The 25,907-nt window shown below is 44.1% G+C and overlaps 2 protein-coding genes across 8 annotated transcripts in view; one reads left to right on the top strand and one right to left on the bottom strand.

The window, feature by feature from the left end:
- Positions 1 to 9,227, top strand: part of MMS22L (MMS22 like, DNA repair protein) — a 156,648-nt gene extending 147,421 nt beyond the window's left edge. The window contains exon 25 of the mRNA XM_090037124.1: positions 1,121 to 9,227. Coding sequence (XP_089893250.1) covers positions 1,121 to 1,202 — 82 coding nt within the window. The 3' untranslated portion in view covers positions 1,203 to 9,227. The remainder of the gene's footprint in view (positions 1 to 1,120) is intronic.
- A 384-nt stretch (positions 9,228 to 9,611) lies between these two features.
- Positions 9,612 to 25,907, bottom strand: part of KLHL32 (kelch like family member 32) — a 299,877-nt gene continuing 283,581 nt past the window's right edge. For 3 of the 7 annotated variants that reach the window (XM_090037127.1, XM_090037125.1, XM_090037126.1), the window contains 3 exons: positions 23,420 to 23,612; positions 19,991 to 20,085; positions 9,613 to 10,670 (listed from right to left, as the gene is read on the bottom strand). In XM_090037127.1, coding sequence (XP_089893253.1) covers positions 10,509 to 10,670; positions 19,991 to 20,085; positions 23,420 to 23,612 — 450 coding nt within the window. In that variant the 3' untranslated portion in view covers positions 9,613 to 10,508. Of the gene's footprint in view, positions 10,671 to 19,990; positions 20,086 to 23,419; positions 23,613 to 25,907 lie in introns of all 7 variants that reach the window. The other 4 variants (XM_090037131.1, XM_090037130.1, XM_090037128.1 and 1 more) reach the window with 3 other exon arrangements.

Below are 25,907 nucleotides of genomic sequence, written 5' to 3'. Positions count from 1 at the left end.
TCCTGCGAACATGTTTGGGATTCCCCAATTATGCGTTCATCTGCCTATGTCCTCTCAAGAGCCCAGTCTGGCAGGTGTGCTAAGACCACTCCTAATGTGCACCTGCTGCACTAAGATGAGCACAAAGCACAACAGTCACAGACACTTTTATCCAAAAATATGATGGTTCACCTTTTGCATAACTGCCTGGTGCTTAAAGCTCATACCCAGTTTAATTCCCTCTTCAGCCTAAGAAGGTTCAAAGCCACATTTTCTCCTTCTCGGAAGAGTGCCCAAACCTCCAGGCTTTCAGGCAAGGCTGGGTCAGGACTACACTCTTCCCCTCCCCTTTCAACTGGGCCACTCTATAGGCAAGAATGCATTATTCCAAAGGGCTCACTGAGTGAGTGAAAGTAAGAGGTAGCTGCGCCTCGCATCTGGGTGAGGCTGGGTTCCTGACCCTGCTTGTTGGAGACAAAGCCATGAAATCTTCCCAATTGGTCATAATGACAACATCTGATGTTATAGTTTATCAGAGATGCATAAGAACATTTCAGGAAAGCTATATAATCTATCTGCAGAACTCAAATGACCACTGAGGCTAATAATTTGTGCAAATGAATACAGTGAAATATTAAATGCATCTGTTCTTTATATGAATGTTAAGACTGATAATGCAGTAATGATAGTGGCAAGGCCTTTTACCTTCTCTCCAGGCTCCTTGTAGCCTTCTTCGAAGCAGGCTATGTCAGCCTTTGGAACACTGCATATAGCTATTCAAGACAAAATGTAAATAGGTGGTAACATGCTGAGCTCAGTATATTATTCTGTTCCAGGCCTCAGCTAGACAAGTAAATGTACAATTAAAAAAAAATAAAAGTTACCTTAGGAAAGTTTACTTAGCAGATGGACTTCTGAGTACTCCTGGTATACTTCTATGTTGTTCACTCCCCATTTGCCTGTTAACCAAACTTGGTAAAAATTCATAGCGTACAAAGCAGTTTTGTAAATACTAAAAGAAGTAGTTCATTTGTTTTTACATTACGTTATGTAAATAGTCTGTTTGGGAATGATGTGCTTTTATCTGTAAGGTCTGTGAGATTGTTTAACTAACTTGCTATCTGCTTTTGTTTCTTAACAGAGAAGCCTATAAAAGACTCTTATCTCACCTCACAGCGGCTGGACAAAATGAGATACTAAAACTGGAAAATGAGACAAGTTAGCAATGTGGTGGTGATATAGCTCTTTCCCCATGAATGTTTGCACACTGTCCCCATCTGGAATAATCCCACATTATACACAATCCAAGTTCTTTATCTTTGCAAGTGGAATCTATTCACCTATTTAATCTTTTTCAAAGTTATAAGCTGCTCTTCCAATAACTTACATAGCATTTAACTATTATCACAGATGGGAAGATGAACTCCCAAATATTTTGTCTTTCAACTGATGTGTAAATTTATTAAATACTAGAAACATCCATATTAAATAGATAAGAAGAGTCTTCTGTGACTATTTGGTGCATTTTCAAATGCACCTGGCACCAATCTAATTAAGATTCAGTGAGTTTTGTGCTTCTCACAATGCATTTTTGAAACTCCCTACTAACTGTGTTCTATAGAAAATGTTAACATCCAGTTTTCTATTGGAAAACTTGTTTTTGCAGACCAAAAGAAAGCACGTTGTGTAGAAATGTGTAGAGCTCTGGGGAGGGGTCAGACTGTAGGCTTTTATACCCAGCAGTCGGTGTATGATAGTCTTACAAAGACATTTTGTGGCAGTACGCTGAGCTCAGTGTGTGCAGCACATTCCCCAGGAGCTGGGTCAGGGTCAGGTCAATGTGTTAGAGCTATCTTATGTTAACAGAAAGGCTTGTATGTATAGAATGGAGACAGGTGTCGTAACCTTGCTCCTGTATTGAAAATGTTCAGGTCTTGCAAATTCCAACCTAAAAACCTCTCTGCTGGGTGGGGGAGGTTGTGTAGAAAGCAAGTTTCAGGTTCTTGAATAATAAGAAGCTCCCTGACCTTGACTGAATTGTAATTTCCCTGGATTTAAAATAACTAACTGAAAAATCTTCTAACACCCCCCTCCCCCCCCCCCAAAAAAAGGGGTACTAGGATTGTAGGGTTTCTTGATGTGTGAACCTCGTTCTCTGCAGTTTAATTTAAAACAAGTATAATGGGAAGGTGGAACTTATGGACTTGGTGGAACTTATTTCAAGATCTTAATCACCATGTAAGCCTAAACTGTTAAAATGTGGGCACCAGGCAAGTTGGGCTTCTCAAATATTTCGGTGTCCTTGGTTATCTCTTGGACCTTTCTCTATTTTTTCCCCTCCAAGTGCCTTTAAAACTTTATTTAAGGTGCTGTTCAATTTTTCACTTGACTGAATAACCCAGATTTTTAAGACTTCTTTGTAGACTGTGAACGTGGTAAGTGTGTACCTCCTGGCAACATCAGTGAACCACATACCTACTTTTAAAGTTATTCAAACTCTTAACTTTACAGAGTTAATGGGAAGGAAAGGCTACTTTTGTGTCTAACAGCTTCAGCTCCAGAAACATCCCTAAAATCTCATTCAGAGCAGCTTCTATTTCGTTACAGTAATCTTATCAAGTAGAAACAGATAATCTTTTCCCCTAAATCAGCTATCGTTACTTCAGATAATGCAGTAACTAAAAGCCTCTTTAGGCTACTTAATAGTGCAGAACATGGAGGTTCTTTTCATTATGAAAGTGAGTTATTGAACCTGATTGTAGCTTCTTGTAAGCTTCTGCACCTGGGCGGAGTTTTATTCATCTCAAGAGGATTTGCCTCCAAAAAACGTTTTTAAAAAAGAAAAAAAACCCTCCAAGTGAGATTAATAGAGATGCCTTCGAAATTTGAGTCTTACCACACAGTAGATAACAGAACAGATGTCTGACTGTAGTATCACTTCCTGAAAGTAAAGCCTTTGACTTTTAAAGAACAGATAGAGAAGATATTGTAACGAATTGTTTAATGATGTGTTTAGTGGGTTTTTAAAGGCATATTTAATACTGGCTGCAGTACCTGGAAGGTTTTAAAACAGCAGCAAAGCTTTATGCAACTGTAACACAGCTCTTAGTACATGAGAAGCTAATTTAAACAGTTTGGACATGATCATTCTTCTCCATCAAAAAGTTAATACAAACAGAAATAAAGCATTTTGCATTATCTCCGTCAACCACTTGCAAATGGGCAGTCTGGTTTGGTCTAATAATTTGGTATAGGCAGGTGGAGATGTGACTGAGTTTTGATAATATGAATGACAACACGGCTTATAGAGTATTGTGCAGGGTCAAGATATTCCACCAAAATATTTCAATAGCAAAAAGCCTGCTGAACAGCTTGAAAGCTGTTAGTCACCTGCACGTGGAGCTATGAGCAACAGAGATCCCAAGCAACCTAGACAGTACATGGAAGAGGTGTTTATGGGAACTCTCTGCAGTTACCCTCACAGTCCCCTTGATTGTGGGCCAGCCTGGCTTGTGTGTTTGGTGAATCAGCTGAGCTATAACTCTGAGTGGGAGCAATGGACCACATCTGTCATACTTACCTACCAGCCCTGGTGTCCTGGCTCTAATGGATTGAAGATTCTTGTTAGTGCTTTACTTTAAAAACTTCTAGAGCTGGCCCCTTAGGTGTCACAGCAGTAAGCAGGACAATTTTTAACCTACCCTGCCTCTGAAATACTTGAGTGAGGAACGCAGGCTCCCCACATAGTGCATGGGGATAGCTAGGAGCCTAAGATTGAGATCTATAAAACCCTAAGCATTGAGCTAGCCAATGATGAAAATAGGAATGGGGCATAAGTCTTTAGTGATTGGAGCATACATCTCAGGATGAGGGAAACCTAGTTTCAATTCCTGCCGCAGCCTGAGAGAATTCAAACCCACATTTTCCACCACCCAAAAAATGTCTTAACCACCAGACTACAGATGTTCTGAAGTGATGTTCACTGCAGCGTATCTAACAGCTTGATAGTTTCGTCCTTTTCCTGCAAAGTGAGATGTGGGTCCAAGTCCTAGCTCCCAATTAGGCAGAATTGTGATTTTAAAAACAGGCCTCTCCTCTCCTAGATAAAGACACTGTAACCATTGAGCTTTGGGATAGACTTCACCCCACCCTGCCCCAAAATGTCTCATTCCTCTCTGTCGTGCGAGGTTCAGTCTGGTGGGTGCTCTCTGAAAACCTGAGTGGTTGTGCCTGGAGCTAGCAACAGAAACTTAGGGGACTTGATGGTAACTGAAGAGGATCTCACTGATGCCCAAACATTGAAATGAGGCTCCTAGGTGGCAGTTAGACACCCATTACCACTTGGTAAAGCTATGCTTTAATCCTCAATGCCACCTTTGTGTTTTTTTTACCATGGTTTACCCCTTTACAGTCCTCTTGTGGAACCACGCTTCCCCATTAACAGCAGTGCAAATCCAAAGTGTATAAGGGAGAGAAAAGTTCTCTGTATTGCATGTTATACTGCTCAAGTAATTTTCCCTCAGGGGTTGGACTTTTATATCATTTGTAACTTATTTCCATAATCAAGAAGAAGAAAATCCTGAGAGTCAGATTGTAGCCAGGGTTGCTGATGGAATTCAGAAAGATTTTTGTAATGTACTCCTAAGCTTTGTCCAGTTCACTTTATGAGAGCGCTAGTGGCAACTAAGGCATTTATGATATAATTGACCACCACCCACACAGAGATGATTGTAATCACCACTGCCATGTTTCATTGCAATTTTGATAAAATATTAAATCTCTGCCTAAGAGTTATCAGGACTGCTGCAGTGGCTCATTAAAAGTTTTCACCATCCCTTTTTCTTTGGGAGAGGGGAGGAGAGGAAGAAAATTGGCAGAAGTGCTGCTGTCAGTATTACAGAGGCCTCATGTACACCGTTTTCTATTGTAACATCTGCTATGGTACAGTTAGTATAGTTCTGGACTGTGTGTTCACCTCGTTTTCTCTCTGAAATGCATAACATTGATAACTTTAAAAAGGTCACTAATCGCCTCTGTCATGACTGTGCTATGGAACGTGAATCCTAGGCACCACAAGGAAAAGTAGAATTTTATTTTGTTTTGAAACCAAATAACTTACTTTAAAAGGGGAAGGAAAAGAGCACTGTTCAACACTCTCATTAACTTCCTTTAATCCCAGGGAAATGACCATCAAAAAATTGTAAATATGTCAATTTGTTATTGAGAGCAGGAGTAATGTATTTTAAATGTATGCCTCACTTCCATTTTCATGGAAAAGAAATTAAGGTGAGAAGGGGGCATTTCATAATATAAAGTTAATGAGAGCTCATTAGATAGAAAATTTTACCATTTTATGCTAGCATGAAGAAACAGACACATGCAGAAGAATAAGGCTTTGCACAGTATTTGTAATTATACCAGACTTGAGCTACCAACAACATACATAACTTTTTTTATGGTCATTTATGAAAACTTCCATAACTGTCCTTCTAAACGGGACTTTTCCCCTCAGGATAATAGATATTATTACTGCAGTTCTTCCCCCCAGCTGTCTCCCTCTTCTGTAACCTCTAAAAAAAATTTTCAGTTTAGTCTATAATTTATTATTTCAATAGTTATCTCTGTTTTTTTTTAAATGGGTGTAATCAGTCTGTCTGGTATCAATAGTTAAAAAAGTGTACTAGGAGCTGAAAATGAAAAATCCAGAACTTGGTCAATATGTCTTAGCAGAACTGAGAAATTATTTTAGAAGAGATGGAAACTTATGTGGCTAGGAGATGACTTTTGTCATGAATTTATTAGACCCCCCCACAAGAAAGGGGGATGGAATTGTTCTGTTGCATGAGTAAAAAAACAACGTTTATCCAAGGCTGTGATCCTGTATCCTGATCTGTAGTTTTCTTGCCTGCCCAGAGCTCTCATAAAACGAGTTTTAGGGCTGAGACTTAATAACTATATTTGTTAGATTGTCATAACTATATGTCCAACATATTATTCCCACAGACAGTGCCTGGAAAAGAACAATCTTTTATATCTCTACAGAATGACACTATATTATTTATCCTTATATCAAATTAATACCTCATATTTGTCAATTGCAAATTGATTTCCCTCTCATCCACTTCAATGGAAAGTTTAACATGAAATCATCATCTTGGTCCTGGCTTTCATATTGAATTCTGGGTATCATTAAAACCTTTCACAGGAAGTCCTGTAAATTAAACTTGCATGTTGTAGGTTTATGCTTCAGTTGTTATTATTCGTACAAATGTCTCTTAAAGATGCATAACATTATTTTATTAGAAAATGAAAAGACATTTCTTTAAGTTCATTAAGGAATTACAGAAGGCAGGATACATAATCTTGTCATGATGAAACTTCCATTTTCTGCAGTCGGTGGGATGTTGCTATATACTGCTTTACATGAGCAAAGCTCCTGCAGAAGAACTTCATATTTTCATTTCTTCATGTATTACAACGTATTTTACAAAACCCTAGAAGTACAGTTTTAATCCTTTGAGTTCTTATATCACAAATTATTGTAGCTCTGATCATCTTATTGAAAATGTCACTGTATATTGATATAATTTCTGCCCCTCTCATAAAAAAAATGTTTTCTTTAGAAACAGAGTTACTTTCCCTGAAACAAAATTGTTTAAGCCATTTACGTAATCTACATTCCAGAGTTCTTGCAAGGTCGTCTTCCCTCCAAACCCTTACTGCAGATGAAGTGTTTTAACCTTCCCTTAATGTATTCTACATTCTAATTTCCAATAAACAGATGCCGCCTCTTTTCGCGCTTGTTTCCACATTTTCCACGTGCTGCCTGTGTTAATTCTGCATGTGTGAATATTCAATTATCTATCTCTTCCTGATTCTGCAACTGATGTACTAAATGTCTGTACTGTCAAGAGGGGCTTGGGGTGGTGGGGGAGAAGGAGAAGGACACTTAAAGCCTAAATAAAGAGAAATAGAATTATATTCTTGATTTTTTTTTTCCTTGAATCTGGGTAAACTAGTAAGTCATAAATAAACTACCAGAAACTAGACGGACAGCTGAACTTTTCCTAAATATACAGTAATTGTATTGATGGGACTGTTTTTTTACCCCTCGCTTTGTCATAAAGTCTAAATATGCCTTTGGCCAGTATTTGGATGTGAAATGCTCCCAGGGAAATTGATGGTGCTGCTGAAAGTGGTGTTCATGTGATCTGCAGCTTTCTCCTGTGCCAACATTGAACATTTTTAGTGCAATGCCAGAGTGCTGTTGGAGGTGCTGCCTTTTGAATAAGACACCCAAGATGATAGAATTTCAGTGTGTTGATGTGTGACACCTTTAGTACATATCAACTTCGACTGCAGGGATTATTTATGTGCCTTGAAGCTCGTGGGGGCCGGGGAAGGGTAAGAGGGGGGAAGCTGTACAGATGCTCTTTTGGCACCCAGGGTTGAAACTTAGCAGAAGTACAGGGAGGGTCTGGTTCATTCCAGGGTTTGTGTTGGTAGAAGTTGGGCCAGAGTAACCAGGAGTGCAGAATTCACCAGGCTGGAGACAGGCTGCACAAGGTTCCCACCAGCCCCCGCAAAAGGGTGGGTTTGATAGGAAGCTGATTCAGTCATTTCTGGTAACTGGGCAGCCTCTGCTTGCAGGGCTGCTACAGGAACAGAACTCCTGGTTAAAGATGCCTTCTCCTAGCAGCCACCTGTTTATCTCCAGGAGCGAATCTTTCCTGAAGTGCAGAAGACCTGCCGTTGCAAGGAAAAGACATGCCCATGCCCCCAAGTTAAAATCGTTATCTCCCTCCTTACCTAGAAACACCTAAGTGACTATCTCACCTGTCTCTAAGAACTCTTCCACGTTTAAGTCAAAGGCCACATCTCTCGGAGCAAGGTGTAGGCTTGTAGGTTCTCTAAGTTAAGCTACTATATAAAGGCACAAGCTGGGAGGTACAGAGGGTAAGGGCCTGACATGAAAGACTTCTCCACGATTGCTGGAGTCGGATGATTAAGAGCCAGCACAGAATCTTGACACTAATGGGAGCATATGTGTTATCCTGAGGCTCCCTGGCTATGGAACCCTTAACTAATTTAATGCAATTGCACAGCTGTTTAAAACTGCTATTCACTAGTACAGACAATTGGTGATAACAACCAGAACAGTAAAAGTGTCTAAAGGGCAGAGCAAAACATGATAAATAACCTTTTCTTGCCATACGCTCCTGTTTTTCAGTCCTTGAACTAAATGGCACATGCTATTTTGCATAAGGAAGCTAACTCCATTCCCAGGTCTAGAACAGAGGCCTTGCTTGCAGCCTGCTGGCTTTGGGAAGCATCCTGTTAGATTAATGGTCAAACCCCCCTTTGCCTCCAAAGGAAACTTTAATGACTTCACAACTCTGGCTATACAGCCATATGGGAGACTGTCAAGAATGGAGTGAGAGTCCAAGGAATTAAACCTCCATCGCCATGCTGAAGCGTAGAAAATCTCTTCGGGGCTTTTGTCTGGGACCCCATAAAATAAGAAATTAACTCTCCCAACTTCCGTGAAATGGGATAGTTCACAGTATTGTGCAGAACTGGGACAAAACCAGGGCCGTGACTTATAAAACATTTTATATATTTGTGGTCTCTAAAAGATGTTCAGAAATGCATGGGGATCCCAAACAGTATCAAGGCTGAATTCAGCATCTTGCATACAGAGATGGGTCTGGAGTCAGGGTAGATTTTCAGGAATACTAATGGTGAATGGAGAAATGCTGCTGCATTCTGATCTCCAGGAGGCCAATACAAAACAAGACAAGACTTTCCAGCTGCCAGATGTGTGTCCTTTGCAGTTGGGGAAAATACCTGGATCAAATTATTTTTGTGAAAGAGTCAATTTGTGACCAGAAAGAAGAAAATTGTCAGTGCCCAAATAATCATACCTGCTGAAGAGTATGCAACTGTGTTCCTCTGTCCTGTCTAACTTCATGCTGTCAAGGATAGTCATCAAAATTCATTATAGAACAAAATCTGCGTAGTTAAATTATTGGAAAATATTACGTGTTCCAAGTACAGCTCTTAAGCAGAAGATTCTGACAGTGAGAAATGATAAAAGAAAATCCCATTATTTACTGTATCTATACTGTATTTGACCTAGTAACATCTCTCATTGGACTAAGTGCAAAGTGTTTTCTTTCCAGAATGTACTGGCTTGCTCTACTATATATTTCTTCACCTTGAACTGCCATGAATATTAATAGGGATTCCATGGTCTGAGATCTGCTCAGATATCGTGATGCTGAGTGACAATTAACAAAGTAAGTCAGAGGAATTCACTGTGGCTGTAAATCATCAATAGCAAGAGGTTTAGCAATGTTGTTTATATTTACAAACACTGATGTTATAATTTATATAGAAATTAATAGTGAATATGACAAAAGGGGTTTCCTGTAGCCAGACAATAGGTTTGGAGTTTTACTGTGAATTGTACATATGGCTAGAGTATTGCACAGAGACACACTTTATAAATTGAAAGAATAAATAAATAAATATTGACTTTGTTGTACACCTGTTTAGCCTCTGGAGGCTAGTGATTTGTGGGACCATATGTTGGGCAAAATGAGACTGTCTATTGATAATTGTAAATGTAGTGACCCTTTTCAAACTGGGTATTAAAAATATTAAGTAAATGGCACATTTTAATTATATAGTAAATAGGTTATTCTCCACCATGAAAAGTAAAAGACGGCATCTGTCAGGAAGAATTGGTTGCATGATGCATGATAACATTTATTTAATAGTAGACCTTGGTAAATGACATACAGAATGATCTTTCTTTCATTTCTTGGACAAACTGATTAAGAAAAGATTTATACAATGATAGCCACTGAAACCGCAGTCCCTCTTTCTTTATAGTAAGAGCAAACACAGTCTTTTTATACATGTTTTTAATATATCTTTTTTTTTTTTTTTTTTTTTTGCTTAAATGAGCTTCACAGTATCTATAAATTTCAACAAAAGTTGTGTAAATGAAAAACTGTAGCAATGAGGTTTGGAACTGAAGGTCAATGCATTTGTTATCCTTTTTGCCATAGGTATTAAGTTGCATAATTAGCATAGTGTTATGTTGTCCTTGTCAATGTTAACACTATATTGTAATGTCTTTGAAAAGTGCCACTGGTAAACCACTGAATGCACAGCCTCCAAAGAACAACACCCCAGGTAGGATGCTGAGGGCACTCACCTCAAAATGCCTGTCAAAGTTGTATGAAGAACTTAAAGAACTTGTTGTTGCCCAGTAAAAAAATTGCCAGTCATATATTGGCATAAACGTATATTCTTCTAACACGTGGAAAAGGGAAGCAGATGTGCAGACTGATTTCTGTGGGGCCATTTTTGTTAAAAATACTTACTTTTTGCCTACCGTTAGCTGACTTTAAGACAAATGTGTAAAAGACAAAGAAGCAGCTTAAACTGAATAATTCTCTTGCTTGATCAAAAAGTACTGTTTCCCCCCTTCTCCTGTTATGAACTTTGTATTCCTTTCCTCATATAGTGCCAATCCTGTGGTGAGGCACTTGCAAAGTTTGGAGGTTGGGGCTTGTGAAGTAAGGAGCTGGAAGGAAGCATGCTGCTATCCCGTTGGAAGCAAAAGGAAGTGTAGGCCCGTAGAATACTTCTTCTTTTCCTTCCTTGCTAACATCCAGCACCTGGAGGGATCAGAATGCAGAAAATGTTGAAAAGTTCACAGAAAAAACACTGAAACAGATTTGCTGGCCTATCCTGTCCACCTTTATTATTCTGCCCAACGGAAAGGAAGTTTCACCTCAGTGTTAAATTATATGGATCAAGTACTTTATACCCTCTGTTCCCCCCCAAACTTATCTTCACTCACACTTAATAGCAAAGAGTGACATTTGATCATACTCCCTAGCTGCACAATGTGCAACCATGCAAGTACAGAACTCTGTTTAGGGAAGCTAAAATATTACCATGAAGTATGAATCATTTGTCAAATAAGAGGTACTGAGAGAAGCAAAAGGACTCCATAAAAAGTTGGAAAGCCTGAATGAATGACTTAAGAGTAAAAGAAGACATAGAGAGAAAAGTGTATTTCTTCAGAAAGGGAAAGCAGCATGCTGAATTTGAAAATAAAAGGGCTAGTCATATTGGCTAATGATGCCAACTGCTGACAGTGGATGTAGGCAACACATATAGTTCTGCCAAAGCACTTGTTATATTGCTTTTACCTCTAATCCTGAGCCTGCCCTGGGCTGGCTGCCAGTTCTGGGGAGGCTTTTGTGATGTGGACAAATGTCCACTTGAAAGCAGGATCCCAAACTCATTCTCGCTTGTCACCAAAATAATATTAGAACCCAAAGCACCCATGGATCATCCAGAGTGTGTGAGTGCATTCACTAACTCGATCTAGCACTGTTTAGCATTGCATCTCATGCGCTGTATTCCAGTCAGCGTTCCTATTCAATCTAGCTTGGGCAATTTTTTCCAGTAAGATTCTTAGATGTGGCACTGAATGAATCACTAAAATAAAATATTACACTAACCACATAACTGGCCTTTGCTCATTTAAAAAAAAAAATCTGTTTTATCTTGCAAGATTTATAAATCTCTGCTACTTAGTGCTCATGATCTGAGTGTCATCTAGACGTTTAGTGATTTCCAGTACCCCCTTCCCCATTAATGTGTTTCATTAGTGTCCTAGGGATAGAAAGTGCCTATGGGGTGGCTGGGATGGTTTGGGGAACTAGGCCAAGGATTCAAATAAGCATCTGAGGAACCAATTTTAATTGTTGCATTGCCTAAGGCCCTGGCACTCATTTTATTTCTGGCACGATGAGTGTGTTAATTGTGCCATAAATAGCAGCATGCCACATGTTCATCGAATTTATGGTGCCATAAAATGGCAAATCAGCCACAAACATACTACTCAAAATATATGAAACATCTTTGTGGCTGGTTTATATGGCTCCATAAACTGAACGTACAGCACGCCCTGTCACTGGGACGTGGACAGCCCCCAGTCTAAAACCTAGCTGGGGGCTGCCCTTGTCTCGATGCTGACAGTCAGCTAATTGCCTGCATCAGAACATGGGCTTCCTGTGACCCAGCACCTTAGTGTCTTGCCCTCCAGCCCCTGATTTTTAAGGTGCCCAGTCCCATTTAAAGAGGTGCCCAGCATGAGCATCTGGGGACGAGGGAGCTTCCCCATCTCCCACTGCTTGTGTCAGGCACTAGTGTGCACAAGAGATGTTGAGCTCCCCCAACCACAGCTGCATCATGGGATAGATACACCAGGAGCCTCTTCCAATGTTGGGCTTACAGTGCCCAGGGAACTGAGAAAAACAACAAAGCAGACATTCAGCTAGGACTTTCCCTTGCACATGTACTTCTTAAAGCGCAACATTAAGCTCCCTAATGTTGGGCTCAGGCACCCTGGGCCTGTAGAAGTGGACATGATGCTCAGAGCCTCAGCTTCATGCCCGTTTTTGTGGGGGGGGTTTAATGTTCCCAAATGCCCATGGAAGTGGTGCCCAGGCAGTCAGGAGCTCCTGGCTCCCCCCAGCTGCCACTTCCATGTGTGCAGGGCATGCAGCCAGGGAGCAGGAGCTTCATGCTTCCCAGCTGTAGGTGCCTCCCTCCTGCTGGCAGCTGCCTGTCCCATCATTGGGATCCAAGGTGATTTTTATGCCTCATTCCCAGGATTACACAACCTGCCATGCATGTCTGGCATAATGGGCCATACAGTTCCTCAGACCCCTGCTGCATGGCTGCATAAGCATTAGGCTCCTAGCTTTGGCAGGCACTTCAGACAGACCATGTAGGCTTCTCAGACAATCTCAGATTCAGTTGATTAAGGGCTTTTAGGGATGCCTGGGTGCTCTACAGAGAACAGGGAGTGGTTAATAATATCAAAGGGCTGGCCAGAAAGCCTAAAGGTGCCTAAAAGTAGCCAATAACCATGCTAAATATGGTCTGGAGCCTGAACTCCCAGCTTGATCTCAGAGTCTTAAGCATGCGATTCTCATCTGCTGGGCATCTCTTGTCTTGTGACTTATGATACTTAACCTCACATCTAAGGACTGTAGCCTGGTGGTGTCTGCCAGAGCACTTGCAAAGGAAGTGGTAGCCTTACCTGCTCAGTCTCTCAGCTGCAACAGGAGGATTAGAGGGCACTCATCCAAGCTACCCCGTAGCCTGACTTTGTTGGGAGATGCAGATTTAAATTCTTAAGGGAGGAAGGCCCCAAACCCTGGTCTCTCACTTGCTGAGCAAGTGCTCTAACCAGTAGGCTGCTGGCCACCACTAAAAGCCATCATTCTCTTAGATGAATTCAGTGCTGTAAGGAGTGGTTTCTAAGATGTGAGGCGAAGTGAGCACGCTGGAGGAGGGACAGAATCCAGCTAGGTCTAGACAGGTTCCAGAGCTGGGCAGGTGAGAATAGGATGAGATTCAGAGAAGTGCAAGGTGCTGCATCTAGGGAAAAGGAACCAGCAAAACACCTGTAGGCTGGGGAACACCCTTTGTGTCAACATGGTGGCAGAAAGGGATCTTGGAGTCATTGTTGACTCGAGGAAGAACATGAGCTGCCAATGCGAGGAAGCGGTCAGGAAGGCTAGCTGCACCTTGTTATGCATCCACAGATGCATCTCAAGCAGGTCCAGGGAGGTGATCCTCCCCCTCTATGCGGCACTCGTCAGGCTGCAGCTGGAGTACTGTGTCTAGTTCTGGGTGCCACACTTCAAGAGGGATGTGGCCAGCATCAAGAGGGTCCAGAGGAGGGCCACTCGCATGGCCAGGCCCTACGAAGATGGACTAAAGCACCTGAATCTATTCAGCCTCCGCAAGAGAAGGCTGAGAGGGAATCTGGTGGCCGTCTATAAACCCACCGGGGGACCAGTGCAAAATAGGTGAGGCTCTGTTCCCCTGGTCACATCCTGGGATAACAAGGAATAACAGCCAAAAATTGACTGACAGCAGGTTCAGGCTTGATATCAGGAGACAGTACTTTACAGTTACGGCTGCCAGGCTCTGGAGCGGGCTCCCAAGGGAGATGGTACTCTCCCCTACTTTGGGAATCTTCAAGAGAAGGTTGGATAGATATCTGGCTGGGGTACCATGATCCCAGCACTTGTTCCTGCCCAGGGCAGGGGGTTGAACTTGATGATCTGTTCAGGTTCCTTCCGAACCTAGAAACTATGAAACTAAGGGCAGGTTCCTTTTCAGGAGCTTAGACAAACTTGAGGTGCCTCCCAGTTGCAATCTGAATTGCAGTGAAGCCTAGGCAGGGGTTAAGTGCAGAAGCCTTAGTATATAGGCTCCAGAATGGAAGCACATATTGAATTCAGTACCTGCTGAGCTTTGTGGCTGCATGCAAAGCCAATTAGGTACATAAGGGCCAATCTCAGTTCTGGCTTAAATCTCAAAATCCTTGCCTAGGAGCTAGCAAAAGTTTTGTTGCCGAACTTCTGCTGAGATGCACAGAGGGGTGGATGGTGGGTGGGTGTGTGTGTGTGTGTGTGTGTGTGAAAGCTAATTCTTGAAAGTACCTAGGTTGATCTCAAGGAGAAGGATGTGATGTAGGCAGAAACAAACAAGAAGCAAACTTCTATCTTCAAGAGATTCTTGACTAAGAACTTTAAAGGCTTAACTTAAAGGCAATTAGGCTCTGGAGCGGTGAGAGATGCGCGGGTGAAGCCCGCTGTGCCCCCGCTCCACCGAAGCCCCCCAGACACCCCATCAGCAGCTGCAGATCCCCCTGCCAACCCCCAGCACAGCTGGAGGTAAGCAGGCTCACGGTGGGAAGGGGTTAACTCCTCGCTCCCTGGGAGGAGGTGGCTGCGTGGAGCCGGGCTGGGTCAAGCCCCCAGCCAGGCGCCTACCTGGCCCAGCCCCCCAGGAAGCCACGCAACCGGAGCCGCGTGAACAGGCTGCGTAAACAGGCGCTCGAGTTAGCATGGAGTTCGCGCAGGAGAGGGCATGGGAGGGCACGAGACCCTGCCTGTGAACCCCCCAGAGTAGTCAGTCCCAGCCGTAGCCAGCCTACCAGAGGCATGACACGGATGGGCATGTGCCGCACCCCGAGGGTCCCCTCGGGCTCTGCGGCCCCCCCATCGCGCACCTCAGAGACGGCCACCCAGACGGAGCCCATGGTTCCGGGCTCCACGCAGACGGAGCCCCTGGCTCTTGGCTGCGAGGGCTGCCTGTCCCTTTTTCAGGCTCTGGGGCCCGGGAGCATGGCCACCTCCCCTTGTGGGGTCTGCTCCCTACTGTGGTCTCTGGCGCGGCTGCTGGAGGAGCTCCAGGCCACAGTCCAGAGACTGCGTGCCATCAGGGACTGCGAGCAGGAGATAGACTCCTACTGCCAGGCCCTTCTCCCCCGGGAGCCGCAGGGTAGAGCACCGTCTCCCTCCAGGACTAAGGAGGACTCTGGGACCTCCCGCTCTGCCCAGTCGGGGCATGGACCAAGGTGGTCAAGGGCCCCAAGGCCCACCACACCAAGGCCCCCCCCCTCACCGGAGCTTAGCAACAGGTTCGCACCTCTTGCAGCCCCAGCAGAGCCTGCTCAGTTGCCGGCTCCCGCAGGCAACCCAGGCTCAACCACAGCTACTGCCCCCGCTCTCCCCAAGACAAAGCGAAAGGTGTTTGTTGTGGGAGACTCCATCCTGCGGGGGACTGAGGGGGCAATCTGCCGCCCCGACCCCTTAGCCCGGGAAGTCTGCTGCTTCCTGGGGGCCGCATCCGAGACATTGCGGAGAGGATCTCACAGCTCCTCCGGCACACAGAGCACTATCCCATGCTCCTTATTCATGTGGGCACCAATGACACAGCTCGGAGCACCCCCAGCCAGGTCACTACAGGGATTTGGGAGCAGGGCTTAGGGGTCTGGGAGCTCAGGTGGTGTTTTCGTCGATCCTCCCAATCTCGGGCTATGGGCTGAGGAGGGAGAGGAGGATCCATGCGGTGAACCAAAGACTGCAGAGCTGGTGTCATCGGGAAGGCTTTGGCTTCCATGACCACAGCCCGCTCTTTGGCGAGAGAGGCAGCGAGCTGCTGGGAAGAGATGGCCTCCACCACTCCCCGCTGGGGAAGAGGCTCTTCTCAGCCAGGCTGGCTGACTTGCTACACCGGGCTTTAAACTAAGCCCGCTGGGGGATGGGGGGACTACTGCCACTGCTGGCCCGCTGAGCAACACTTGCAAAGCCAGCAGACCAAGGCACACCCCTGCCCTAGCCCTGGCACAATCTATGGGCAAGGCAAGAGCCCCCAAGGGGACACTTGCCTGCCTGTACACTAATGCCAGGAGCCTGGGCAACAAGCAGGAGGAGCTCATCCTCCTCCTCAGTGCAAAGAATTTTGACATCATTGGGATAACGGAGACCTGGTGGGACTCCACCCATGACTGGACCACGGGTATAGAGGGCTATACCCTGTACAGGAGGGATCGTGCTGACAAAAGGGGAGGGGGTGTAGCTCTCTGTGTGAAGGAAAGCTACATGTCCCTGCAAGCTGATGTTGGCGACCAGCATGGACAGCTAGAGACCCTCTGGGTAAAAATTCGTGGGGAATACGGCACAGGGGACACAACGGTGGGAGTCTACTACTGATCTCCCACTCAAAGTCCTGAGCTTGACCAGGAGTTCACCCGGGAACTGACTGAGGCCGCTTGCTCCACGACCTTGGTTGTCATGGGTGACTTCAATTACCCAGACATCTCGTGGGAAGATCACTCAGCAAAATCCGAGCAGTTGCAAAGCTTTCTCTCATGTGTGGATGACCTCTACCTGACTCAAGAAGTCTATGGGCCAACGAGAGGCAAAGCGCTGCTCGACCTGGTACTGGCTACAGGAAACGACCTAATAGGCGACCTAGTGATCGATGGGAAGCTGGGTGACAGCAACCACGAGCTGATCACCTTCACCATCTGCTGTAAAGCTGGCAAGTCAGTCAGCAACACAGAAGTCCTTGACTTCAGAAAAGCCGACTTTGACAAGCTCAAGAGGCTTGTCGGTCAGGCCCTCAGGGACCATGACCCCAAGGAGAAGAGAGTTCAAGAAGAGTGGTTGCTTCTCAAGGAAGCGATCCTCAGTGCACAAGCTAAATCTATTCCAACACGGAGGAAAGGCAGTGAGAAGGCACAGCAGCCCTCCTGGCTCTCCAGGGACCTAGTGGACCACCTGCGGCTAAAAAGAAAAGCCTACAAAGGATGGAGGACAGGATTCACCCTAAGGAGGATTATTCTGCACTGGTCCGGTCCTGCAGGGAGCAAAACAGGAAAGCCAAAGCTGCAACTGAACTCCAACTAGCTTCAGGCATCAAGGACAACAAAAAGTCCTTTTTCAGATATGTGGGGAGCTGGAGGAAAAGCAAGGGCAATGTTGGACCCCTGCTAAACCAGATGGGGCAACTGACGCCCAGGAAAAAGCCAACCTATTAAATAGGTACTTTGCGTCAGTCTTTCATCAGTCCCATGGGACGCCCATGCCTGCTATGGGACAGGGAGATCCGGGTGATGAGGATCCCCTACCCTCCATAAATGCTGACCTCGTGAAGGAACATCTTGAGAAGCTGGATACCTTCAAGTCGGCCGTCCCTGACAATCTGCACCCCAGGGTACTCAAGGAGCTGGCGAGCGTCATAGCGCAGCCCCTGGCGCGGATCTTTGAAAACTCCTGGTGCTCTGGTGTAGTGCCCGAAGACTGGAAGAAGGCCAATGTGGTGCTGACCTTCAAGAAAGGGAGGAGAGTGGATCTGGGTAACTACAGGCCAATTAGCCTGACTTCTATCCTGGGGAAGATCTTAGAAAAGTTTATTAAGGAGGCCATCCTTGATGGACTGGCCCAGGCTAACATCCTAAGGGATAGCCAGCATGGGTTTGTTGTGGGTAGGTCTTGTTTGACCAATCTCATTTCCTTCTACGACCAGGTGACCTATCACCTGGACGAGGGAGAAGAGATTGATGTCATATATCTTGACTTCAAAAAAACTTTTGATCTGGTATCCCATGATCACCTCTTGGCCAAACTGGCCAGTTGTGGCCTTGGCTCCACCACGATCCGCTGGCTGAGAAATTGGCTCCGTGGTCGGACCCAGAGGGTTGTAATTGATGGCAGTCACTCATCGTGGTGCCCTGTGACCAGTGGGGTCCCTCAAGGCTCTGTCCTTGGACCCATACTGTTCAACACCTTTATTAATGATGTGGACATTGGAGTCAGGAGTGGACTGGCCAAGTTTGCCGATGACACCAAACTTTGGGGCAAAGCATCCACGCCAGAAGATAGGCGGGTGATCCAGGCTGACCTGGACAACCTCAGCAAATGGGCGGACGAGAACCTGATGGAGTTTAACACCGAAAAATGCAAGGTTCTCCACCTTGGGAGGAAAAACCTGCAGCACCCTTATAGGCTCGGCAGTGCTACGTTGGATAGCACTACAGAAGAAAGAGACTTGGGGATCATCATTGACCACAAGATGAACGTGAGCCTCCAATGCGATGCTGTCGCTAGTAAAGCGACCAAAACGCTGGCTTGCATCCATAGATGCTTCTCGAGCAAATCCCGGGACGTCATTCTCCCCTTGTACTCGGCCTTGGTGAGGCCGCAGCTGGAGTACTGCGTCCAGTTTTGGGCTCCACAATTCAAAAAGGATGTGGAGAAGCTTGAGAGAGTCCAGAGGAGAGCCACGTGCATGATCAGAGGTCAGGAAAACAGATCTTACGATGATAGGCTGAGAGCCATGGGACTCTTTAGCCTGGAAAAGCGTAGGCTCAGGGGTGATCTGATGGCCACCTATAAGTTTATCAGGGGTGACCACCAGCATCTGGGGGAACGTTTGTTCACCAGAGCGCCCCAAGGGATGATGAGGTCAAACAGTCACAAACTCCTGCAAGACCGTTTCAGGCTGGACATAAGGAAGAATTTCTTTACTGTCCGAGCCCCCAAGGTCTGGAACAGTCTGCCAGCGGAGGTGGTTCAAGCACCTACATTAAACACCTTCAAGAGTAAATTGGATGCTTATCTTGCTGGGATCCTATGACCCCAGCTGACTTCCTGCCCTTTGGGCAGGGGGCTGGACTCGATGATCTCCCGAGGTCCCTTCCAGCCCTGATGTCTATGAAATCTATGAAAGGGGGTTGTTTGTTTTTTATTTTAAATAAAATTCACGGAAACAATTAAAATGAATGGTATTCCTCTAGAACCATTATTGTTCCACACAGTGTAATTTTTTGGACAATTAAGGACAAAAAATAAACACTTTTCATAGCTTAATTTACAAGACAAAGGTGTCTATGAAGTCCAAGCAACTGGTGCTTTCTCACATACCTCACTCGACTTACTGTCACTGGCTGTTCTACAATAAAAACATTGGTTCTCCCAGAAAAATGGAGAAAATTAAAAAGAATTAACATGCCTAATACCAATCTCCATGTGTCATCTGTGTGGGGAATTTCCTGATGGGCCATGGATTCACAGCAGAGCTGCTATAATTGTGGACACTAACACATCAGAAAATCATACTGGGATCAAAAGCAGCAGGAACCTTTACCAGAGCCAGAGGTCTTTAGGAGACTTTTGAACATACTCTGATGTAATGAACACAGACTTAGGTTGCATAGTTCCAGCCTAAATTTTGATCTTGGAAAAACTGGTTATTTCTGTCTCCTTTTAGCAACTATTAATGGGAAATAGGTGAAAAATTACTAGGGTATTCCCTCATTTCTGCATTTACCTTTGACCTTTATCAGGTCAGCTGGAATACAGAAACACTTTTTTACCCAAATCTTGTCCAAGAAGACATTGCTCAGTCTGTATTACCCGCATACGTGTAGAAGTACTGAACCTGATCTTGAAACATTTCCCATGCATGTTTTTAGAGAGCTTGGTGGCTGCATAAGAAACATCCCTAATCTCTCTGTGCTTCAAATACATTTTTCTTTTTGAATAACAGCTATGCTCAAAGTACCCTTGCAGAGCCACTGGGGGAGACTTCAAAAGGAACCTAAATCACTCACCTGGATACATGCCAAAGGCTCATTTGTCCAAATTGAATAGCCACCAACTAAATATATTCTTCCATTGTGGACTGCAACTCCAGATTCATTTTGACCTAAAGCAAAGGGGGAAAAAAGAAACCAGTTGCATGCTTTATTTAACCTCTTTAGCACCAAAAGTGAGAGATTTCTGTTATGAGATGCGTGTAGATTGGGTAGAAACTAAGTTTCAGAGCGACCAATTCGTAACAGTTGAAAGGAAGTGCTGTTCATATGCTACTTGCAGAAAGGGAGTTTGAATGATGTAATGAATGGCAGTAATACTGCCAAAAACACAGTGAACAAGGCCCAGGCACCAACACTAGTGTTCTTGCAGTTGCAAAGGAATATATGGTTTTAAAATGTACTTTGAAACATACATTTTAAAAACAATGGCTTCAACAGTGTAAAAACTAGCAGATACTAACACCTGACTTGTGAAATCAGCTTACTGTATTCTTATTTACCACTAAAAGTATGTGCTGCAGATGTTTAATAAACACTAAGAAGAGAGATACCAAGAGGGCCAAGGTGCCCTCTCACCTGGTATAAGAAATGCAGGTAAAAGGCAGATGTTGTTCACAGGTAAGGTTCAGCTGAACCTAGAAGCCCATCATGCTGGTGTGGTTAAGGCACCGCAGTTTCTGAAACCAAAGGCTCACAAGGTAGTGATATGGCTAACGCAAGGCCATTTACAGCTGGGTCTACTGCAGCAGCCTTGGGCAGAAGTCCAGAACCAGGCTTAAACGAACAATAGCAAAGCCACCAGCATTAACACTGCTCTGCTCCTGTGCTCAAAGTTCACATCTATCTGGAACAGCAGAGGCTGTCTACTTAAGAAAGGTGGGACATTTCAGTCCTAAACAGCTCTCTGAGTGGCTGCTCTGAGCCTTAACTAACTCCTCTCAACAGCCAGGTCAAGCACTTGCATGCAGACAGCTACTCCCTCATCCTCAAAATTGGTCCTGCCCAGTCAGGTGTGATACACAGACCATGTGATTGGTCCCATAACTTTTAAAGGCACCAGATGAAGCCCACAAAGTGCCTACCCTGCACTAGGTAGAGTTCAAGCTGTGCCTCTTTTTTAAAAAAGGTAGGCATTCTTAGTCTACAGCTGTCCCCCTACTTTTAACACTAAGATAATAAAAGCAAGAAATTAAATGAGTGTAGAAAATAAACTGTATTTAATAGAGGGTTTGGCTCCTCCCCTGCTAAAGCCAGTCTAGATTTCTCTTGGTAACAGAACACACCTTGACTCAAATGAGACCTTTTGACTACCTGCTGCAGCCACTTCAATAGCCAGAGATAACTGTTTGCTATGCATTAAGTCCCACAGCTTTTCTAGAATGCTGATCTCAAAATGCATCATTCAATGCGACTCCGTAGGCAGAATCCTTACATTTGCTTGTGGGAAATGTTACCTGCCTGGCATAATACTAGCCACCCCCATGGGCACTTCCAGTTAAGCAGTACTTCTGAGTGCCATATCAGAGGTCTACATAGTGCAGTTGGCAGTGATAAATGAGGTGCTCTGTGTTGCTAGCTGATACTGAATGGTCCCTAATGATTGTCAAGAGGAACTTTGCAAATTCAGCGGCCATCCATGCTAATCAGCTCATCTCTGATTTGATTTAGTTCTAATAAACAACCCCCTTTCTGGCGTCTTATTAAGATGCTATTGTGCAGTAATAAATTGCAATTATAGATCTCTATAAATACACTGTTACAGAACAACAGAAGAAGGCCCATAAAACAACATTTTCAAGAAGTGTGAGCTACAGTTGGATCATCTTTGTGCACATAAAACATAAATGATTTTAATTGGTGCAACTGAGGACTTAGTGGAAAGGGAAATGAGATTTAATCATTTTACCACAGAATATTTTTGGTTGTTAAAATAATCCAAGTTAAATGCACCTTTCAGTACATGTAGCTCACAACCTCCTAAAACATCCTTCTCATTATAAACATTTTGTGGCCGATTTTCTTCTCATTAGAGCAGGGAAGGAAAAAGCTCCTTTGACATCAGTGGGCTTTGGAACAGTTCCTAATTCAGGAACGAGTCCACTGAAATCCACACAGTTCCACCAGTACGGAAAAATTCTGAAAGAGGAAAAACCACACACTCTCTCTCTCTCTCTCTCAAATTCAAGGCAAGGTGTTTTTCCCCATTCAAATGGGGAAAAAAGCCTCACACTTTGGATTAGAGTACAAGGTGGAAGAAGAGGACCAGCAGCTGCTTCAGCTCCTACTGCCCTCCCCACCTTTGCCTGCCTCCACGGCAGCCTCTGCCCCCCTACCTGCTCCCTGTAGCCTCTGTACCCCTACAGCCTCTGCCTCCCCTGTCCCCCTGCTTACCATCAGTCATGGCTCAGGCCCCATTCTGGCCCATAGCACAGAGCATGTGATAGCTCCAGCTCCAAAATGGGCAGGGGTGGCAGCAGCTCCAGCATCCCAGGGCCAGATCTGCTGCCAGCAAAACCTATGAATGAAGGGCAGAGGTGGTGGGGGGTAGGTGAAAGAAACACAGGCAGCAAGGGGGTTCAGGCAGACCCTGGGACATGCTGGCACTCGGGGAAGACAAGGAGAAGAGGAGACAAGCGGTGGAGGGGCACCAACAGAAGGGGCAAGGGACTGGGGTCAGGCTGTTTGCCCCCTGCCCACAATTGCTTTCCCTGCTGTAGCAGTGAGGGGGATGAATTTAAGAAAGCCCTCCAATAATTAGATACTAGACATGGAAAATTATAACAAAATTCTACATTTTCTATATACAGAATCTGAAGGTGTTTATACATGTGCTCTGGGAAGCATGTGGCGGGGCGGGGCTTTAATTACTGCAGCTCTGAAAGCCACGCCAATTAAAAGTGTCCAGAGCATCATGTGTATCAGTGTCCCTGTGCTGAAAAATGGCAGTGGGGTGCTTTGAACTAAAGCTTGTTAAACAAACTTTAGTTTAAAGCACCCTGCCACCATTTTTCAGTGCGGGGACACATGCACATGATGCTGGAGGCTCCTGGAGCATGTTAATTTCCATGCTCCAGCAGTCTCAATTTATCTGTCTGCTCAATTAAACGAGTCTGCTCCGACACACTTGAATTACAGTGCATTGGAGCAGGCTCCTTGCACGTGTGTAGGAGCCCTAATACGTTTCCATCTAAAACATTTTCCATGTGTAAAATCTAATGCCTTTGCCCCTCAAGTGCATGTCTCCCTGATGTGTCATCTGCGCCCCCTGCTACCCATGCCCCTTCTGAAGACATGTATGTTTTCCAAGTACAGAATCTAATTCTTGGGGGCTTGTCTCAAATTCAAAACTATCTTGGATTTGGGCAACTATGGTATTTTTTTCAGTTCTACATATCCCCCCCCCCAGCTTTGTTTTTTTCAGTATGTTCTGGCAAACAGACTTGCCTGTCAGCATGTTGAAGCTGCAGCGTGTCCATTGGTCGGTGTCAATGTTGTAAGAGTCTATGTGACGTACGAGAATTCGATCGTTATTATAATCCAGATCATTCCCACCTAAAACGTAAAGCTTCCTTTGGACAGCAGCCATGGAATGGTACACTCTCCTCTGCAACATGGGGCTGCGGCTCAGCCACTTATTCTAGAAACAAAACCAAAAAGTATCCTCAGCAATGTTCACACCCACACACATCGCTGTATTTCTCTTTCTGCCCACCCACAAATCATGCAGGAAGATACCGCTAGAGGCAAGTTAGTACAAGGGAGGTACTAGCCTTCAATGCCCGCAGCCGACCTGACAGATCTTACGAAAAATCTTTCTTGTGCTGTAATTTACTATTGCTCTTTTGGGACAGCTTTTCTCATTCTTTGCAATTTAGTTGCAAATATTTTCTTTGGTTACACTTCAGACATTGCTGGCTTGATTGAAAAAAAAAAGGGTCAACCAAAACAAACAGCCCAATGTTTATTTTTTACATAGATGAAACATGAAAAGCAAATGGTGATATGAAGTGAGAACAGTGAGCTAAGGGTCTGTTTTCTCTCATAGATACAACAGTCTGTTTTGGCAGCCCTAAACACATTAACTTTCAACGATAAACTCCTCTGAACTTTGGTTTTGGAATAGAAAATGAAATAAGGATGTTCAATATGTTCTAAAATACATTTCTTGACATATGGTGAATCTGAATTTCTCATGGACAGATTTTAATCGGGAGAAAGCTTTGAACAACAGTATAAATTAACTTATCAACTGTTCCAATAAAATGTTAAAATAAATGCATCTGCACTGAAGAAGTTACTGCACTGTTTCTGAAAATCTGTAAGTTTTCGAAATTGTTCTCCTGTGTCACTATTTAAAAAGAAAAGAAAAGAAAAACAAGACTGAAGTGCTTTGACAGCAAAGTATTTGATCTCTCCTCTGAGCTTTATAGCACTGGAAATTTGAACAATGATGTGTGTCTTCACTGGAAGAGATGGGGTCTCCCCCATTCATTTAAAAATTCAGTGGGCTTTATACTTCAGAAGTGAAGGAATAAGTAAAAAATTAAATATTTTTTGTACATTCTTGCCAACCTAGCAATATGTTCAGCTTTACTTTACTCCTCAATATGTTTTGATCTGTTTTCTTTTGAAAGGATCATTTAAGAGCAATTTTGAACATATATTAACAAGGAAGGAAGGAAGAAGAAGATGCAAGAGGTTTCCTCCTTTTTGAGGAGATAAAACACCATGGCATTTTAAAGGTCATAAAACAACTGGTCCTGCTACTTTTAAAGATAAAACCACCTGCCAGCAAACAAAGATGAATGTATTATAGAAGAGGAAGTTAAAGGAATCTGTTGGGCAATTCCTTATATTAGATATCCCATAATTTGGTGTAACTCAATAAGTGCTAATAACACTGCCTTTTGGGCTTCATAATATATAGCTATACATTACAATGGATAATAGTAGAATATTAGGAATTAATTTTTGCATTAGGACTCCAGTCCCTTGACACAAGACTATAGACACCATCTGCTTTGCAAAGCTAGCCTGCATTCCCTGATTATATCTTTAGTTTCCTCCACTGCAGTGCCTGCCAGGTGAGCCGCAAAGCACTGCAAAGGCAAAGAAACAGAGGGGCCTGGTGGGGTCGTTCCTAATAAGTCAGTGTGTGAATACTAATCAGTGGTGGGGAAGCAGAGGTCACCCCAGCCTGCTTGTTGGCAGGTAGCTGTGTGCTCTGTGGCAGATGGCAGGCATTATCGACTCTCCACAAAGGCCTAGCGCAGAAACAAGCACTAGTGCTGAATGATAGAGTTATTGAGATTCTGTGCAAGATGCAAGCAGATGTGATATTTTCCAGTACTCACCGTAAACAATATGCCAGCAGAATTTTTAAAAAGAGCATGTGTGTACAAACATGAAGCAGACCTCATTTGAAGAATGCTAACACGCTCTCCCCTCTTTAACTATTTCTGTTTCAGATTTGGGCTTTCACAATTAGCAAGTTCTATGGTGGTAGCCGAGTCATAGATTTCACAGATTTTATAGACATTAGGGCTGGAAGGGACTTCAGAAGATCAGCGAGTCCAGCCCCCCGCCCAAAGGGCAGGAAGTCAGCTGGGGTCATAGGATCCCAGCAAGATAAGCATCCAATTTGCTCTTGAAGGTATTCAGTGTGGGTGCTTGGATGGCCAGCTGTTCCAGACCTTACATTTTGGGGTGCAACTTTTCAAAACAAACCAGCAACTCAACAAATCTATGCAAGATACACACACACACACACAAACGGGGAATAACGTGAAAATGACAAGTCTGAATCATGAGCACATGGATTTAGAATGCAACTTCATGGGCGCCTATACACATGCACCAAGGCTGTTCCCACACACTGCAATTACAGCAAGTTGGAGCAGATGCATTTAATTGAGTCTGCTGGAATCTGGTA

Source organism: Crocodylus siamensis, chromosome 1 (genome assembly GCF_052110815.1).
Source record: "Crocodylus siamensis isolate JL-2025a chromosome 1, ASM5211081v1, whole genome shotgun sequence".
Classification (NCBI taxonomy): Eukaryota; Metazoa; Chordata; order Crocodylia; family Crocodylidae; genus Crocodylus; species Crocodylus siamensis.
Note: the sequence above shows the minus strand (reverse complement) of the source record. Positions and strands in the feature narration are given on the sequence as shown.